General features: G+C 37.6%; 1 protein-coding gene across 3 annotated transcripts in view; it reads right to left on the bottom strand.

The window, feature by feature from the left end:
- The window catches only part of LOC105425728 (defective proboscis extension response 14), a 119,675-nt gene that overhangs the window by 84,325 nt on the left and 14,608 nt on the right, over window positions 1–20,742 (bottom strand). For all 3 annotated transcript variants that reach the window (XM_089080879.1, XM_089080880.1, XM_089080881.1), the window contains exons 3-5: window positions 9,017–9,157; window positions 5,503–5,564; window positions 4,533–4,682 (exon numbers count right to left, since the gene is read on the bottom strand). In XM_089080879.1, the coding sequence (XP_088937005.1) occupies window positions 4,533–4,682; window positions 5,503–5,564; window positions 9,017–9,095 (291 nt within the window). In that variant the 5' untranslated portion in view covers window positions 9,096–9,157. The remainder of the gene's footprint in view (window positions 1–4,532; window positions 4,683–5,502; window positions 5,565–9,016; window positions 9,158–20,742) is intronic.

Here is a 20,742-nt window from a genome sequence, read left to right as displayed (position 1 = left end):
ACCGCAGGTTGGAGCAAATCCTCGGACGTCTTTGCTTGTTTTTATAATAAAAATATTATTAACGACTCATCTTTTCAGACGACAATTTTGAATACATAAGATTTCCTTTATTTTGATATTGAGATGTTCACAATAATTAAAATAAATATTTATACTTTTATTTTTCTACCAAATCTTAACTTTAAATAGCTACATCCGGACGAGACTTTGCATAATGACAAAACAAACTTGATTGTATAATTTAATTAAAACATCAAAAAATATAAAATTACATTTCGTTTATTGATAATTGTTACACATCAACATGTCTAGATATTAATTAACTTCAATCGAATACAGAACGCGTAAAATATAATAATTTGCTACCAGGTACAATTTACAGACTTTAATTTCAGTGATTCATCATTGTTTTGTACATAAAATACTATGTTTTCAATAACACAATGTTTACGTGTATCAATTAAGCATTAATATTTCATATAATTGCATTTGATACACCGATGCTGAAATTTTGATTTTTAATTTGTCTGACATTATTCGGAAAACACGTTTCGCAGAACTCCTTTCTGAAATTTCATTCTCGATTAGATTCAAGAAAGCGATATCCTCCATTTTCTACGCATCACACAATATCATACTACTGCGAGTAGGAAGACAATTCAGCACGCGATTCCCTCTGGAATTGATGCACACAACGAATCAGTGCGGTCGAACAATCGAGAAGCACTTATTCAATATCTATTCTACATATAGCAATCTCCGTGCAGCTTGTATTGAGCAACACAAGAAAAAGGAAGGAAAAGTCTCGAAAGTTTGCTTATACAAAACAAAATTTTGTAGGCAAAAATTTTGATCAACTAATCCAAATACATTTTTACATTTTTGTTTTATTTGAATATAAAATTCAATACTTCGCTTACGTGCTGCGTATCATCTGTTATCGATTTTCACAGATGATACTTTTACTATTCAGCTGATACTTCGGTTTTATTTTATATATATATATATACATATATATATATATATATATATACTAATAATCAGTTAATTGATAATATTGATCGTCTCTGCAAAACTCTCTGCAAAATTTTATAATCTCGGCATTTTGATATTGGTGTTTTCGATTCTCAATTAATTGAGGATACTTGAGGATACTACTGAGGATTTTACACCATTTTACAATGTCTCCTTCTTGAACGTACTACACTACTCGTATCTACTTTAAGCAGTACCTAAAACGTCACTGTCGTATCACTGATAGAGAGAGTCTCGGTTCGTTTATAATTAATGTTCTAACGACCTTCTCGTCAAACTAATTATACAGGTATAAACTTGAGTGGCTCGAGACGGAAACATTGTTAAAAGTTCGAGCGATGTGCACGTTATATGTGTAGAAAGTCGCAGGAAAACAGGAAGAACTTTCATAACGACTTTGAGACAATTCGGAATACGAAAGTCTTACTTATAAGAACCGCGATATTTGCATCGCGCCAGTAACTTTGAATTATATACTGCCTTTTCCCATTTACGAATCTAACTAGACATAGACATTAATAAATCATCTCATTAATAAATAATACCTATATATAATCAATATTATATTATGTGCACAAATAATGAAAGAGAGTTATAAAACAATTTCCAAAGAGATATTTCTCCCATAGATTCCCGACTTACGACTTTTTCTCGTTCGTACATAGAGTTCCATACTTTTAAACGGAAGGATAGCGATAATCTGAAATAAATGTATTCAGAATACGTGATTAAAATATGCGCGCCGAGATGCTTTACATAAATTGATTATTTCATCAACCAACGGATGACTGCTTACAGACATGGACCGTCCTTAAGTAGTTTAAGTCAATCATTCTTCGTCCGATACTAGGCGACTGAGAATAAACAGCTGGAACAGCAAACTCATGGATCCTACATTAGAGAATAGTTAAAGCCACCATCTTATTAACATTATTGATCCCCGAATAAGAAACAAGTCTTTTGTTACTATTAATGAAGTTGCTGCGCCATTGTTTTCCTCAGCATCCGTCAGAGTAAAATAAACAATCTCTCGTCTTTTGTTACCACGCGGAAAATGTTTTACTAATTTAACAATAGTATGTTTCTATATTATTAAATTATTACCATCATGTATTTTATATCATCAAATTTTATATATACAATAAATTCTACTAATAACTTGACAATATAAATGATAGATTTGAATTCATTATTTTCAAAAATATGCATAATATGCACTCAGTTTAAAATAATTTATGTCAGACATATGAATTAATGTCAGACATATGAATTAATAATTTTAAAGTAGTCCCAGATAAATATTAGAAATAAATGCTTCCGTCAGTATGAAAAATTTGCTGCGACGAAGATACCGAAAATATCAGTCATAACATAAATTCCTTTTAAAGCACGTTGGCATTCTCGCAAATATTTGGCATGTCTGATAGAAGAACACTTCGGTTCATCTAATGGCACGTGACTATAGAAATTTTATTTTATATTTTTTATTCACGTGATATGATTTGAAACAATTTCGTATACATAATTTGACGATAATAATGTCATTCAACTTTTGATAATTTCACACATATTTATTTCACGCATATTCAGTAAGTCGAATAAGAGCTTAAATCAGTTCTTAAATCGAGTTCAAAAACGCATTCGTAAGACTGTAAACAAATGTATACGACTCTCATTCCACTATATGAAACAACTTGTTCCACTCAACTTCTACCGCACTCTCACTTAGAAAGATTGAATTCCAAGTACTCGCAAACCAACGAGCAAAATGTTCTGGTACACTGTTTGTAAATGCTTTCTATGCGACTCGAGCTTTGCTCGAGAGATTGGTAAGTTCACCAACGATTTATTGATCGTGATATATCGTAAACGTAACGGTGCATTTACTGCTGGTTTCCTTTTTGCCTCTTCTTTTTTATGACGACCGATATCGACAAACATATGTTCAGATAAACACTTGTAAATCGAACGAAGAAGCGATAAATATTTTCATCATTAACATGGAAAGAACGATTTCTATTGAAGTATCTAAAAATCTGGTCAGATACAAATCTGAAAATAATTTTATTCTAGTATTATTATAATTATGTAAAATGTTTAAGCATGATAATATTGCAAAAATTTTTAATATTTTATCCAACTGTTGGGCACGTTTTATACAACATTATTTTAATAGACCAACAAAATTATTTTCAAATCTGTATTTTGCCAAAATTTTATATCCTTTTGCAAAAAGGGTTGTTTTGTTCATGAATATATTTCATAAATACGTATTAAATTATTTGATTTTATAAAATCAATAACAAAAGTGATATATAATTTTAAAAAATTAACTTTAGTGATAAGATTATTATCACTAACAAATTTTCTTTTTCTTGCAAAACTAAAGAGAAATCGTCCACATTGTGTCACTATCGATATTTACTGGTAACAAAGTGCTACTTAAGAGCTTCGGCAATATCAAATTCCAAACTGTTTCAAAGGCTCACAACTATCAGTTTCTGCTGAATGCTCTCATTGCATCTGTACGCTTAAGGATTAGATCCTTTAAGCGCGATAGGTGTAAACCGATCAGAAACAATGCCGTGCTAAGAAACAATATATCAAAGTGTATTTTGTCTACTGGAATTAGGCAACTACGGAAACTCAAGCAAAAACTTGAAAACTATTTATGTGTAGAGATTGTTACAGAGATTGTTAATATACTGTGATTCTATTCCAATAATATCAATAAATCAAGATTTTCATTAATAATATTAAATATATTACTTTAACAAAAAGATAACAAGAATTTCATTGAATACTATTTTTAATTATATTCTAATAATTTTACACTTCTGTAAATTTCCAAAACTTTACTCTATAAATAATTACGAAATAAGAATATAATTATATTTAATAAAAAATATCTTTAAGTATGATTTTTATATGATAAATGAGCGATTTTATAACTTAAATAAACATATAAGACATACGACACAAAAAAAGAAAAAAAGTCGTATATCATAACCGTCATTTGCATCATAATAATAGAGTAACATAGCCACAAAATTAGGAAGAAAATATCTCACCGCTATCCGCGGAATTTCCTTTGGGAGAATTAGGATGAGCTAAGTGCTGCATAGTAGCTGCACATGAGAAAGAGGACGAGAAAATCAACAAATATAAAACAGTGTAGAGTGCTTGGCTTTTAGAAGATAACGTAATATCGCATAAAAATGTTTATTACGCACATACGTATTCTCATATGTAAGAAAGTGCTCTAAAATATTTTAACGTGCTACGGTTTTTTTTTTATGTTTTTTTTTTATGTTTTTTATGACAATAAAGATCGTAAAGAAATAAAGATTTATGTGAAAAAAGATTCTTTATATATTATTTAGAAAATTTTATGTCAGTGTGTTTACATAAAAGCGGAATAAATCGCGCGAATCGAGTCAGTCGACAAATTCACGCGTCATGTTGAATATTCCTGAAGATAGAAACATATAACTTACTTTGAGAGTGTTTTGTAGATTTTGTACTCTGCAGTGCATGTAGACTTGTGCACCGAGTTGTACGGTAATGTTGCTTTCTGGATCCTCAAAAAATGGCCTCGGTTCAGGAGTGCCGCCTGTTTCAGTCACGAAACTCTCCACCTCGTAAACCTACGATAAAAGCTAAAATGTATCTGCGTCTTCTATTATTTAACATGCTTGTAATGTAATCAGGAAAACCATTGTCTCTTTGCTGTTAAAACAACATGAAGCAATTACCATTAATTCTAAGTACATATAATATTTTATCTAAATACTGAATATGTTCAAATGGTGAATGATGGTAAAAGCAATCTGAATTGCAAATTTTGATAACACACAGATAAAATTATTTACATTCATAAATACATGTTTCATTATGAAAATTGTTGAAAAGATGTAATAAAAGCCTATATCAAATTTGGAAAAATATAATGTGTTATTAGTACAGTCGTTTATTTTGAAAATATCATTCCAAAAATTCTGTTAAGTTTGAATTACATTGTATTATATTTGTCTCGTTGAACTATGTCAAAATTAGACTGACATTATTTTCAAAATAAGCGATTTAGATGTACAGCATTGATGAAAACGAAATTCAAATGTTATTAAGAATGGACAGTTTTAATATAATATTTTAATTGTCCCAATTGCCTTTTATTTTAAAATAAAATGTTTCACATATAAATTTCACATTTTAAACGGAAAAGGTGACACGTATAAAAAAAAGATATCGATGATATATGAAAAAAAGATATCGGTATCTCATAAAAAATGCATGTAACAAAAAATATTTTGTGCATCATATTTTCTCTCTAAGAGTGTATGTAATATTTTCGAAACATTTTTTGTCAAAATACAAAACAATTGAAATATTTAAAATGATGAAATATTCTGGATATTAAATTAACTTGATCAATTTCGAAAATCTAACAATATGCGATTAATATACCTCTGTAAAAGGTGAACTGAGCTCATGCCAAAATGAACGTGGTAGCCCCGGAAAGTTTGCACCTGCAACAAAATGTAATATGTACTAAATAGATAAAAATGTTTTATAAAATTGTCGCTATTATTTTAGAGTTTTATCGATCAATTTATAATAAAATGTTGTATCAGATAGAAAATACATACATTTAAGTGCAAATATATCGAGAAAAGAGTCAAAGATATGAAAAAAATTATAATTTTAATTATTTTTTAATCTATTAAACTTTGAAAATTTTAATCTTTGAAAATTTTTGAAAATTTAATTTTTGAAAATTTTAAGTTTGTAGTAGAAAAATGTATTTACAATGCGTGTATGATATCAAAAAAGACTTTCACTTTCTATCTCGATGTACATAACACGACAGAGTAAATCCCTGTATTTGCTGACATTTTGAATGGCCTTATCAGCAGGAAGCATACGCGACTACGTAACTTTTCAAGAAGATATGCGCATATATTCTCCTTATAAAATTGCGTAACCAATGGCGGATTTCTTAACATGTCACACGTCACTAGAAAAGATTACAATAAAGCTCTCTTTTAAAAGAGTTATTTATTTTTATAGGTGAATCACAACAAATTTAGTCGCAATCTTTTTATCAAAGTGTTTCAGTTGCGACACGTAACAAAATAAAAACGATTCAAACTTCGCCGAAAACAAACTTAAATTCGCAACATACATCACATGTATCTCAATGTCGAAACGCAAAAACGAATAATTTTGACGCGCGCGAATGCATACGCGGGAGCCATTGGCTTGCTTTTACTACATCGTACTGAATAAATAATTCTGCGAAAATTCGAGGTAAATGCACATAACAAAAGTAAACGTCTCGTTACGAGATGTTTTACAAACAATACGCGTATTACATACATCTGCCTAAACGGATTTACGAGGAGAAAAAAAATAAAAGATTCATCATTACATTGCGTAACACGGCATCTGCTAAATATAAGAAACTTGGATGTGAAAAATTTAGAATTTATCGAAAATTAAATATAACGATACTTAATGGCACGTCAAACGGTAGCGTCTATCTTTTTTTTTTTCCCCCCCCTCAACGCTGCTCGATAGAATTTTCGCAACTGTGTCATCCTCCCTATTCTCAGCCGCGATCGAAGACGCCGAAGTATCTTATAAGCATAGCTTTACATAGCTTGGCACACGGTACGCGCGCAGATCGAACAGAAAGAGGTAATAAAGCCAATTTTCAAGCGCCGTCGTCGTTTTTCGACGACGATACCGAGGGAAACCGCAATCTGGTCTTTTATAAAACACCGGCACCGTTGAAAGAGACAAGCGGAGTGCAGAAAAATAAAGGAGACCGCGATAGAATTCGGTGAGACCACGCGAGGGAATGGCAATATCTCTCTCTCTCTATCAAATTCGACGATTCAAACGGTCTCTCGGTCTCCTCCCCCCCCCGCCCCTCCCTTCCCCCGCGGTCGGAGCTCGCTCAGGTTCAGGTTCGGCAGTCAGAGAGACTTTGCCGAGGATCCCTCTCATCTTGCCACGAGGATCTAAGAAATCCCGACTATGTGAAAGATGCGCTCCGAAATCATTTTCCCAGCTGTTCGCCCCCGCGCGCCCGGCAACTCCCTTTCACCTCGCCTTGACGAATTGCTCTGCTTTCTCCCTGTTTCTCTATCCCTGTCCCAAGGTCTCGACCTAACTATTTCTCGTAGAAGGATGGGATAATCCTCGAGAGATGTATCAGTTCTAGCAACTGCCGTGTAAAGAGTCCCCTCCCCCGCCCGCGCCAATCTAACAAGTTGAATTTTCTCGCTACAGGAAGACAACCCGGAAAAGGAATGAGGCAAACGGACTTCTAATATCCGCTAGAAAGACGAAGCACATAATCTCTGCCCATGAGGGGGGGGGAAGAGGAGAGCGAGGGGATAAGCCCGATTACTGGTCAGGATTTCGAAATACGCTTTAGATACGTTCGCAGGCACGGATTACGTCACAATGCATCAGAAAGTAGCAAATATACTATATGAAAGAAGCCGACACGCGTGAATTTACACAATTTTTTTAAGAATATAACGAGTGAAAGAGACGTTACAGTTAAAATATTATGAATTATAATTAAATATAATTAAACGTATTCGCGAGTAGATTTTTCAGACGGAAATAAAAAGATTTGCGCTAAAATTAGCTTGGAGTCATATATCCCTGTGTAATAAATTTTGAAAACAAAAGTTAAAAATAGTGTCGAGTATTTTTCGATGGATTTTCAAGCCGGCTTGTTGTAATATATTTTCGCGTTATACAAAGACAGCGAGCAGTCGCGCCCAGATCCAATACGCTTCGAAAGTGCCCTATATTATTTCTGTCAAAGGAAAACAGACTTTCGTACCGTTCGGAAGTATCGTGACCAATTGCACGATTCTCATAGTTCTTCTTTCCCTTCAATTTCAGCATTTCATCCAAACGTTGTAAGAGCCGCCTCGAATCTAAAAGTACGTCGGATCGACCGCGGTTTGTCGCTCGGTACGGCGTCAAATTTATGGAAGCTGTCCGTGCTCATGGATTTATGAGAATCCAATGCCTTAATTGGAAAATTATAGGACAAGATCTGGGTACTAACGGCACCAACCGTTCATCTCGTGCCTCGTTATTCAATATAATCTGATTTTCTCTTTTCCAAAAAACTATATCTGAATATTTTTTCATAAACAAAAACGAATTTTCCGCGCACGAAACAGTTAAACAAATAATGATGTATATATACAGAAATTTATATATATATACATATATATATATATATGTATGTGTATATATATATATATATATATATATATATATATACAGAAATTTCGTACAGAAATATATACACTCGGAGAAAAAAGTCGTATCAGCAACTAGAAATATCGTCACAAATAGCGCCTCGACTATTGTATATAATAAAGTTGTAATGATCAACAAGTTATATGAACCAAGAAAATATAATATAGTAACATTAATCATTTATATTAAATCATTTATGATAAATAGATAAACTAACGTATTGTTGTTGTATCGTTGTTGTCAATATGTATTTTTTAAATTTATCTCAATGATATTGTGATATTATTTCACAAAAATATTTGTCTAAACTAGAAAAATTTAATACCATATTCTGTTTGTATAAAGTCTAATGTAATTATAGTTGAGTCGCTATTTTATCAATAATTAATAATTCATATATTGTTACCGCGACTATATTTTTATCATGTTCAATACTACTTTCGTACTTATTAAAAAAGCTAGCTGCAGCTACTTAAATTTCATAATTGTCATAAATGTAGTTGCCAAAACTATTTTGTTTTCTCTCAGTGTATCTATGTCAAATTCTTTTATTCTCACCATATGCTTATTTTTAATTACTTTTATTCTCATGTTACTAAACATATTATAGGACAAAACAATTATGATTTTATGATAAAAATTATAAGATTTTATTATGTGAATATTATAAAACTTTATAATTTACCTATCGTATTGGCGATGCATAAGAAATGTATTTGGTGAACCAAAATGGAGGCCACCACGGCCGAAAGACGACTCAACATCGTAGTCGATCCTCAACTCATTTCTATTCGGAAAATTGGTACGCGGCAGCACTATTGTGTACCTGCAAACACAAGAACAAATATTCATTTAATTTACGATTTTTGTTCTAACCGAAGCGTTTTATATTGCAAAGCAAGCAAATAAATAACGGGCGCAACAATTTCGCTTTAGCTAAATTAATCGTCGATCAGTATGGATACAAAAACAAAAACACCGGCGCATAAAACAATGATCGATCAATATGTTGTAATTAACAAAGGCGCACAACGAAATTGTTACAAAATATTACATATCCATTTTCTTGAACATCAAATATTTCTGTCAAATCAAACGGTTTCCTTCAAATATCTTAGAACCAGCTTTCTATTTTCTCTAAAGTTCCTACTTCACTCGAATTTGCGATTCGCAGAACGTTTCGCGATAGAGAAATCGCTTTATATATGTATGTATGTATGCAGAAAATATGCCCGGGGAATTGCATCATTTCGAATAAGCTATAACAATAACAAAATCTCAGATATACCGCATAAAATTGAAGTTAAAAAAAACAGAGCGGCACAACTTAAATGGGACATATGTAAATTTTTAATTGCGGACTGTAAATATGAAAGTCTGACAAATTTGAAAAATCAACGTGGACACTTTAAATAGAGGACAGTCTGGCGAGAACCAGAACGTTTGGCTAAAAGCCTAAGCTAATTTAATCCAAAAATACGCGCCGTAAAATTATGAATAATATATTCACCAATTATAATTTATAACATCATAAATGCGTTGCATAAATTTCACTGTTTTCATTTTCTTCTTAATTTACAAAAATTTTAATTTTTTTATCTCAAAAAAGATAATCTGACATAATCTAATAATGCTTATATATCGCATAATTATGTTACACGAACGTTACGATACATTGAAATATCACGATATACGTATTTTCTCCGCCTTTTATTAGAAATAAATATCTCGCGCGTGAAACCCTATTTAACTCGATTACCTCCCTGAAAAATCGTACCAATGGTACACTCCGCGAAAATCTACTAACAAAAAGTTATCCCTTGGCATTGGTACGATCCCTACAACGCGATCTTTTCGCCGTGATCGAGTTACGCTGAAGAAGCTCAAACCCGTTCAATGAGGGGCGCAAGATCGTCTGGCCCGACGGCTATATGAAGACGCACGGATCCCGAGCACGAAGTGAATCAACCGGTCGCTCGAAGTCAAACAGAAGATTGTTACCGCGAAATTCCGCGTGATTCAATTTGGCCGGAAGTTCGGGGGCGGAAAACACGGTTGTGCGGCTCAACAGCCAGCCCGACAGTTCCGCGCGCGAGAACGAGGGAGTCCCGGTTTGCTCTAACGAATCTATCGACAAGTTTGGACTTTCTACGAGCCCTGCGGCAGCTCTTTCATCGGCTGTCACTTTCCACGTGAGTATAGCATATCTCCCCCCCCCTCTCTCTCTCTCTCTCTCTCTCTTTCTCTCCCTTTTCCGATTCAACTGCGCGCTGAAAGAGGATAAAACACACTTTCGTGCCCTACGATCCCGCGACAGTCGTAGAACTAAGAAGGGACAAGCAATTTTCGCTACCGGCTTTTCCTGAAATCCAGTAATCGAGGGCCTCCGTTTATACGCGAGTTTCGAATTATTTCACCATCTGGCGCAGGTGTCGGCGCCGGTAACGAGTTGCGGCGCCGCCCGCGCCGCGAATAAAAGTCTCCCGTATCTAACTGTTTCGCCGTTGTTTGAACTAGACAAACTACGAACTATGTACGCGAATCAACGGTACGAAAAGCGAGTCGGAGAGATAGAGAGAGGGAGAGAGAGAGAGAGAGAGAGAGAGACGGCCGCCGTAGATTCAGTGGCCGGAAAAACGAAGGTAAACGTTGTCGCGTCGCTGAAAAACGGTTTTAGCCGCGTCAGCGAATGACCGGACAGGGAATATTTTTCGTAATCCAACTGTTTTGCCAAGATAAAAATATCTATTTTCACCACGCTCTTACTTTTCACTCGGCTATCGATAAACCCCGGTCGAAAAGTCGAATTTTTATTCTGGTTTTTATATGTGCGACAATAATGGGCCCACCACCCCCCCCCCCCCAATAGGCACGTAAATCCAATTGCGGTCGATTCGATGCGGCCGATGCGAGCCCGTTCTTGTCCGCGGATACCGATAAACAAATCCACGCCTAGGCTGCGAGGTTTGCACAAATAGTATGGTGTGACGCGTACTTTATGGTTGTGTAGAACATGCCCTCGGTACGTTGTAACGTACTTGTTCCGCGCGCTTGTTACCGGTAACTAATGTTCTTCCCGCCCATTCGATAGCGCCGATCCGGCCGATTGGCAGGGGAAGATCGGTGGACCAGAAAGAGATCGAGCGATTGAGCAAATTACGACACGTAGAAATTGCGAGCACCAGCACGGGAGTTAGAAACGATCAGTATATACTATCGCGGCATCGGTTCAGACGAAATGAACGAAGCACGAGGATCAAATTTTCTCGTTTTGCAATCGGCAATTGGACGAACGTGCGATCACCGGCCGATCAAACGGACTATCCGAAAAACATGCTATAAACACATCAGGTTCTTTTTATCTGCATCCAGAAATTCCTTTTACACGCGATAATATATTTTCGTATCATGGCATCAAAATATAAAAATATTAGTCTAAGAATTTCGACGATAATAATAATCAATACGATGATAAGTCATGAGAGTTTTTCTCATCACGCTTAATTTTCATTTTTTGGAGTAGCTTTCTTGTTATATTGTTCCATTCTTGTATTAATTATAACTGTGTGAAGGTGTACAACTTTCGTACACGTCAATGTTACAATTTAATTTTATTAGGAATACAGGCACACGGAACTTTATTAAGGGATACAAGTGATTAATCGATCGCGAGAATTACCTGATAACATCGATATTATTAGGTAAGTTAGGAAACAAGAATTCGAACGCTTCCTTAGAGCTTCATCCTAAACTAAGAACAACCATCTCTTGCGTTTAACTTTTCAATGGATTTTGTAGCTTGTATATAAGCTTGTATAACGCTCATTTGTGAAAATATAAAATAACTTTTACGCGCGCTGGAAATGCGTATGGAAAAAGAATGGGAAACCGAAAGTAGGAACGTAAAAATATCATATTTCGCGTTTCTCAGTGACTGCTCCTTTATCGCTATCCTGCCATACGCGAGGTCATCGATTTTGGCAATACGACGTTCCACAATCGCAACTTCAGCCAATGTTTGCTCAATAAACCTCGCAAAAGCCAATGAACCAACTGGCCCGTTGGCCCATTGGCCCTCGTTGGCATGTGAGGGTTATTAATGCAGGTTGCAGCAGCGCAATTTAAAGATAGATTTGAGACGAGAAATTAGATTGCATTCTTAAATTATCAGGGAACAAATATGGAAAAGCTAGAATGATAGATAAAATATTATTTTAAAATCGCACATGAAACTTAAAATCTCTCAGCACTCTAAAATCGAACTTTATCTCATTAACATTGTAGCTCATTTCCCACTAATTTATTCATATCAGGAATTATGTTCTCGTATCGCAATAAGTTAATAAAAGTGAAGAAGGGGGGGGGGGGGGGAATAGAGAGAGGGGTGTCGGATCGATAGATAGAGTTTAAAGGCATATCGGATCCGGGTAAAAGTTACGTCGAGTCACAACGACTTGTTTGTCCGTGATGCTTTGATGTCGAATGACAACAATCAAGTAATTGCGGCCATACAACGACCACACTATGACAAAGGCAACAGTTGCGTGTCGTGGTTCGACAACACGGCCGTGTTCGTGGTACGTAATCACACTTGTGCCAACGAGAGCGTAACAGACCCGCGCGCGGATTTCTATTAAAGAAAAAAAAAAAAAAAGCTGGAAGAATATCGTTCCGAGGGAAAATTTCGTCTCAGCTGTGCTTAGGTTCCCGCGTATTGCCCGAGAAATAGTGAGATACTACAATTTGATCGCATTTAAATGTATTGATACGACTTTACTTTCCGTCGTCGGTACGACGCTCATGAGAATTTATGGCGGCACTTCCCTTCAGGAACTTTTACAATGATCGTTCCTAACGCGACTTTGACGATACGTTACATATACGATAACGTGCAACAGTAGAAGCAACAAAATGCAGAACGCATGTACTCCGCGCGCTATCGGAATGGCCTACCGCTGGGCGCATTGCAAAAGCGGTCTTTTCTCCATTTGGCTGCCGATCATCGCGCGTTCCGAATGCACAAACCGCGCTTCTAGCTCGACAAATGCCTGTTACCGCTGTTATACCATAAAGGCCTCCTAACGACAGTTTGATAGAACAAAGTAAAATTTTTATATCCCGCTCGCCAATAACATTTGCCAGTATTTTTCAATTTTGTTAAGATATACGCTACGCATACGGAACGTAACGAAATGATAATGTAATCCGTATTGAAAATTCTCTCTTTCTCTCTTTTTCTCTCGGACTTTCTGCAGGAATGACTAATTCGCTCAGCCATTCGGACTTAGCAAGCCCACGGATCTAAGCTCAATATTGCGGACATTCATATCGACATATCACATCTATATATACTCGCATTTACGCAGTGAATAGTTACGGAAAAGAAGAAGAGTAGTAGAAAAAGAAAAAAAGTAATCGAAGTTACTAAAATTTATTTAGGTTGAAAAATTATAAAAACTTAAAAAAGAAGAGCGCTCTTGCTAAAGATGTCCCGTTAATGGAAATTTACGGGCCTCGTGTCCTGACGCGTGTTGTCAATTTAGAGCGCAGTTTATTACGTGTACAAAGGGTAAATGGTGGCCTAAGCTCCTCGGGTGGAGAAGGTAGCTTAAATTCATTAAACGCGCCATTGGACCGGCTGCAGCTCGGCAAGAAGCCTCCACAACCGCTTCTCTCTGATACCAAAGTAGAAATTGTCAATTCACAATTCCATTGATGCGTTCACGTGCGCAACCGCCGGCGTCCCTTCAGTACCGATGTGTTAACGACCGCGATAACAATTACCATTTCGATTATCTCCCTCGCGTTATCTCCCAACGATGTAGACCAACGATCCGCTTTGCGATCCTACTTTGAAAGAAACTAGAATCCATAAAAAGCCACCCTCCCGCCGACTCTTTCGCCGCCGCCGCCGCCGCCGCCGCCGCTCGTTCGTTTCTTTAACTAGGCGGAAATTACTTAACCGCGTCTCCCAGAAAATTTCACATAACTCGGAAACTCACATCGAAAATTCGATTTCGCCGGTTCTCCTTTTGAGGCCGCGCGCCTTGTTATTATGCACCTGCATCCCTAATACGCGGTCTCACCCTATGCACAATGCGTCAGCCACGAGTAAACTGCAAACCGGAACACGTGGATGCGTGCATCCATGTACTCGCTCGCGTACGTACATACGTATATATACGATACGTCCGCACATATGCACGTATGTGATACGTACATTTACGTGTTTGTGTTCACGCTCGCCTCTATTAAACTGATGCGCGTGTCGTTCAATTCATACTTGCGATTACCAAGCTGATCCGCGCTGCGTGTTTGCGATAGAAATGGAGAGACACTCGCTTCGGCCCGCAATCGTTTACACATATTCAGGGACACTGAATCGATCTGTCGCGGGAATTTTACGCGACTCGTTCCGCAACGTTTCAACGTCGCTCGTACAGCGAACGTGTTGATCTTCATGAACGGCACTGATCCGAGCACTGATGCGATGATAAATACGGTCTATTCCACGCTCAGCCCCGTCCCGTTTCTCCCTCCTCCCGGCATCTGAATTTGATAAACAATTTTAGGGAAAGAGGGGAATTACACCGTTGGTAATTTTGAAGAGAAAATTTTATTGGCCGCCGACAGCGCGAAAATACTTGTCAAAAAAGAAAATTATATATTGCTGTGCTGGATCTGTACGGAGTGGCGAATGTTATTACTCGATTATCGGTTTGTGTGTGACTGTAATTTTCGACATTTAATGTGTTCATAAACGCTGCTCACGCAAAATCGACCGACACAAATGCTAAATAAATATTCTCGATAGTCACGGGCAAACAGCAAACGCGCGAAGGTGAGCGAATCGTTAATTCGATCTAGGCTACAATTTAATTCGCCAATTATGCACGAATATAAAATACGACATATATACATATATTTCCTATGGTGCATTTCAATTTGTTCACTTGTTATTTCCCTTTTCCGTCGGACGCGCAAGTGTTCCTTTTTTCTTTCTTTCGTAAATATATCGGCCAATTGCACGATATAGATCTATCCCGACAAGCTTCGAGAGAAAATAGATATATATCGGTATCTCTTTGTGTCGACGATACGGTGCGTCCCTGCTGTTCTCACTTCCATGATGCCGGAACGAAATTGATCAGAATATACGTGCATCAGGAGGATTCTAGCATTGTAAAACTAGCTTCCAAGATAATACAGTGATTCTACAGCTTTTCTCCGCCTTTCTTTTCTCCACGGTACGTACGGTAGATACTCTAATAACCCGGCATATAGGTAGGTGTATAATCTCTGTTTATATCGCTTTGGGGCGATTGAGTTAACGAAGAAAGCGTGTAATTACTAGGAGTCATTATCCGAAATAAGGTAGATTATAGCCGTACGCGCGTTGCATCCATAGACGGCGGATGTTTGAATGCAGCAATGACCGCCGTCCGATTACCGCGCGTTCATTAACGTAACGAAGAAGTGGATATAGGTATGCACGTTGTTTCGCGAGGAATTACGTAATCGCCACCGAGAGTTTCCGAAATTTCTAGAAACCTCCCCAGCCCTTGATACGGAGCTTCGACTTAGCCGAGCGTTTCCCCCCCGGGGTACTAATGCGATTTCGCATTACGTGTGTAATGGAAGAACCCATTAAGTGATGTGTGTCGCGCAACGCGCGAGACTACACGTGATTTTCCACTAATAGAGAATACCTTCTACATCTCCGGAGCGTCGCGATATTCGCGAGCCATTCGCAGATTATTATTCTTCCGTTACACGCCCCGTGCAAATTGGCGCGAACGTCCGATTAATATCCGGCATAAATCGAGAAAAACGGAGACTCAAAACGCGCTCTCAAAAGTATGCAGATAGATATGGCTCGTAAATTCGTCTCCCAGAAATATTGTTTGGTACATAGACAGCATGACTAATGCACACCAGTGGAGGATCAATAATTTCATTATGTATTCAACGTCGATACATGCCGGCAATAAATCGCTTTCCGCCGAACTACACGGTGAATCTGTAAATCTTGTCCGAACTTCCATATTCTCTAAGCGTCCAATGTAAAAAGTCACGTCAACAAACAAGTGGAATCAAAAGGCATTACATCGCCATATTTTGTTGTCATATCATGGAATTCGTCAATTAATCATCATACTGTCCCGAACGGTTCGGCGATATTCTGCTCGTAACGATAACGAATAGAATGAGTAATCATTTTTCTACACGGTGTGCACTTAGGGATGCTTACATTTAATAGGTTATCGACATTTTTACTGATTTGGTAGCAACAAGTGTCGATATTACTCCGAAACTGTCGATACTTTGCCTTTACCTCGCCTATAACAAAGCAAGAATATACAATAATGACAAATTAGTAAAATTTCCGGGAAAAACATGGTGGTAATTAACATCCCGCAAGATCTCGCAACAACATTTTTATCCCGCATATATTTGTGCACTTTATATTACCGTCATGTTACCTGTCGAGAATATAAATAGCCAAGCTAATATCGAAAATAAAACGTGGTTGCAAAAATTGAAGAAAATAATGATAACGATGCTATCAATGCTTCCATTATATCGGAATATCGTAATTATTCGCATCGTATTAATACGATGCAAGGTTAAGCGTAGCACGTTTAATATACCATAATTCAATAAGACCGGAAGAAGTATGTGAAGAAAACGCTTTTGTAAACGTGATATACGTGGACATCCAGCATTTGATATCGTTCAATAAGTAGCTAGATGAGGCAAAGATATCCGTAAAACCGCGCGCGATACGCCACGACAAACGATATGGCGCGCAGATATTTCTAGCGAATATTCCACAAATACGAGATTATATCTGACCCTTCGATGCACATTGACATCAGATAAAATTTATACGAAGCGCGCTTCGCCAATATTTGCGATTGTCAAAATCATAAAGCACAAACGAACGAATGAGATATCAGTAGCGTATAATCTTTGGATAAAAATGATTCAAAATAGATAGCGATTTCGCGAGAATACGAGAAAAGTATTTCAACATATTAATGGATTTTAATTTTAGCACATGTAATTTAATATATAAAATATATATATAAAATATATGTTTTATATATATTTATATATAAAATATATATTTTTATATATATATATATATATATATATGTATATATAATATTTTTCACCATTACGACGAACGAATACGATAAATGTTATATCGCATATATCGATGTCGCTAGATAGTAATTATTCTATGTGAGGCGATGAGTTTCTCTCTCAGCGATTTTCGTCATCCGTAACGAAACTCCACGCAGCAAGAGCAGGCTTAATTAAAGTTCGATAGTACAACAAACAGGGAAGTCAACCACGACACCGCTACTTCTCTGCCTACATCGCATGGGAGAAACACGGGCAAAACCTATAAGTGACAGCGAATTGGCCTTAGGCAATGTTTTCGAGATTACATACTAACGCTGACGATACTTTAAACTCCGATAACTTTCGTTAATTTATAGTGTTCATTACGTGCGTGGGATACGAAGAAATAATCGCGTCGTCTACATCATACTTATTCAAGTGTGTACAAAAGTAAATTACTCATGTCAGTCTTTGCAAAAACCAATCATCCTTCCACGCGACCTAATGATCCTCGGTTATTATTAAATGTCTGTCTAAATTTCCGGCGGAGAATACTCGTGCGAGCGCCAAAAGTAACCAAAAAGTCATCCAGACACGAGTGACAAAAAGTGAACGTCATTAACGTTAATTAGTAAGATGTTACTTAGAAATTTAAGTTTCATAATTACACGGTAATGACACCGTGTTATCGAGCGACTGCACGTTGTCGGCGATCTCCTTTAGTTTATAGAGTAAGTTCTGAAGACCGATACCGCTCTTTTACTCTCCCCTCACATTCACAACGCGTGACACACACACACACACACACACACACACACACACACACACACACACAACGCGCGCGCGAGCACACTTGTACGTCTGCATTTTCACGAGAAGTTGAATTTACGTTTATATCGCGCTATTTTTATGACAATGCAAATGTCAGGCAATGACACGTAGCTCGTAAGGCGCATCGAATGTCGTAACTGTAAATAGCCGCATCTCGTTGTTACGAGAAGTATTTTATTTTATTTCGTTCGGTCGAATGTTCGCTCAAGAACGCAGCGCGTATACGTCCCTATTTTTGAAACGAGCGTAATTGCATTATTTCACAGCGCAGAAAGATAAGAGATATAAATCTCGAAAAATATTCGATATAGCGAATATCTTGTAACAAGGAAAAATTCAAGAAGTGGATTCGCGCCATATTGTCTGTATTATAACAAGCTCATTGGTCAAACACCCGCTCGTTGGCGGATATCCATTGCCTTCGTTTCCATCGGGACACGCAGAACGGAAGAAGAACTGGGCTAACAAAAAGAAAAAAAAAAAAAAAGGACAGTTATAGATACGGAATGAGGGATGCAGCAACGCGAATCACGACGGCAAAAGAAGGAGACAGAGATAGACAAAAAGCGGGGAAGGGATGGGGGTCGACAGAGTTATGCCTCCGGTATAGATTAGGAATATTTATGGACCAGTAAATCAGATATATCGCGTCCTCCCTTCCGCGTGTCCTCACGCGATGCAAATTTTTCCAAAGTAAGTTCTTGCTCGAGAATCTTTTTCCTTTTTTTTTTCCCCCCCTCTTTAATACGCCATGCCGGATGATGGAAAAAGATTTAAAATGGCGTTGATCATAATAAAATGGCTAATAAAAACTAATACAGCCAGGAGTAACTGGTAAAACGAGTCACGGGCGCGCATCAGCGATCCCTATCTCGTGAAGCATCTACGCTCTCTTGAAGCAAAATTTTAATTACGCGCGCAACATCGCGTTTCTTCTCTTTTTGCGCACGACATTCGACTTCACTTTACTCGGGAAAGTTCCTTCGTCTGCGCGCGCGCGCGCGCGCACTCGCGCACGTTCTTCGCTCAACTGCAGATTCCTATTTCACAGATAACTTCCATAACGTCACGTCACGCGCTATCGTACCCCTTCTCTCACTTCACCTCGCTGTCACCGAGCGAAGAAAGCGAAGGAATAAAGGCGAGATAGGAGGGAAAAAATAAACGCGAGGAAAAGCGCGGGGGACAAGGAAGGCGATGGCGCGAAAAAAGAGCCGTGGAAGAAAAGAAAATTTCCGTGGCAGGCGGACGAGCAGGTTGACGAGGAACGAGGCGGCAGAGATACGCGCGAGAGAGAAACGAATGGGAGGGGCGACCCGCTTATTATGTAAAGAGGACGTGGCTTTTTTCTCGCGCGTTCCCGTTCGCTTTATTCCCTATTCAAAAGCTCTTTGAATTAATATTGCATTACGCGATAACGCGCGAGCCGACCGGCAACATTCGGCTTATTGCACTCGGGGCATTTTGCGAAATGTACGTTAATAAAGGTATGCACGGCTAATTCGTGCACGCATTGCGCGTTAAAGTTAACGCGCGTGCGGTCTCTCGCGAATCCAACGACGCGACTTCACGAGCGAAGAATGCCCATGAAATTTTTCTCATCTCGATATAAAAATTGATCTGCCAGCCTCGAACGAAAATAAACTTTAAAAAGCATTTAATTTGTACGCCATTCGGTCAAAGTAATTGATTCTAGCTATGTTTGAAAAAAAAAAAAGGATAACGACAAAGGAAAGTTTAAAGTTTAGTTACTGGAAACGAGGCGCGTTCGGACAGTAGCGCAACGAAACAAACACATAGGAACTCTTTAAACAATATCATCCGATACGCAATATCCACGCTTGCGGCGAAATCGTATTATCTGCATGCGTGCAAGCGAAAAGGCAAAACAACGCGGCGGCAATGGCAGGTAAATACAGACGATATCCTCATAAAACGGCGAACTGCCCGGAATTTGAGTACAACGTGCAATTGAAATTTAATCCACAAGAGCTCTCTACTCCCCAAAAGTCATATTCGATGCATAATCTGCTAGAGGTTCGTTACCAACAATAAGAATATCACATCGCGATACAAATTAATATATCCCGGACTTGCCCGGGACTGTCTCTCTAAAGCAATTCTGTCGTGGAAAGAAAGGAGAAAATTGATACTGTGAGAAACGAGAAGACACATCGTTTCTCATTTTGTTAGAAATGGAAGAAGAGGAATGTAGGTAATATTAGACAAGATCCTCACGTGCGTTGACCAATGAACCAGTGCGACTTAAAGGATCTAGTGCGAAACTAATACGATTATGCCTAATGGGATCGATACCGATATCCGATGATTAAACGGAACCTAATGCGAGTTTCCGCCACAAAGAAAGGCAGCTATCAGCCTACATTCCCGTCGCTTCAAACACGAGTCTTCTAATAGTTGGCTAACATGTATATATAATATTATATA

This window comes from Pogonomyrmex barbatus, unplaced genomic scaffold, assembly GCF_055798465.1.
Source record: "Pogonomyrmex barbatus isolate J1 unplaced genomic scaffold, ASM5579846v1 scaffold4, whole genome shotgun sequence".
Classification (NCBI taxonomy): Eukaryota; Metazoa; Arthropoda; class Insecta; order Hymenoptera; family Formicidae; genus Pogonomyrmex; species Pogonomyrmex barbatus.
This window is presented reverse-complemented; position numbering and strand designations above follow the sequence as displayed.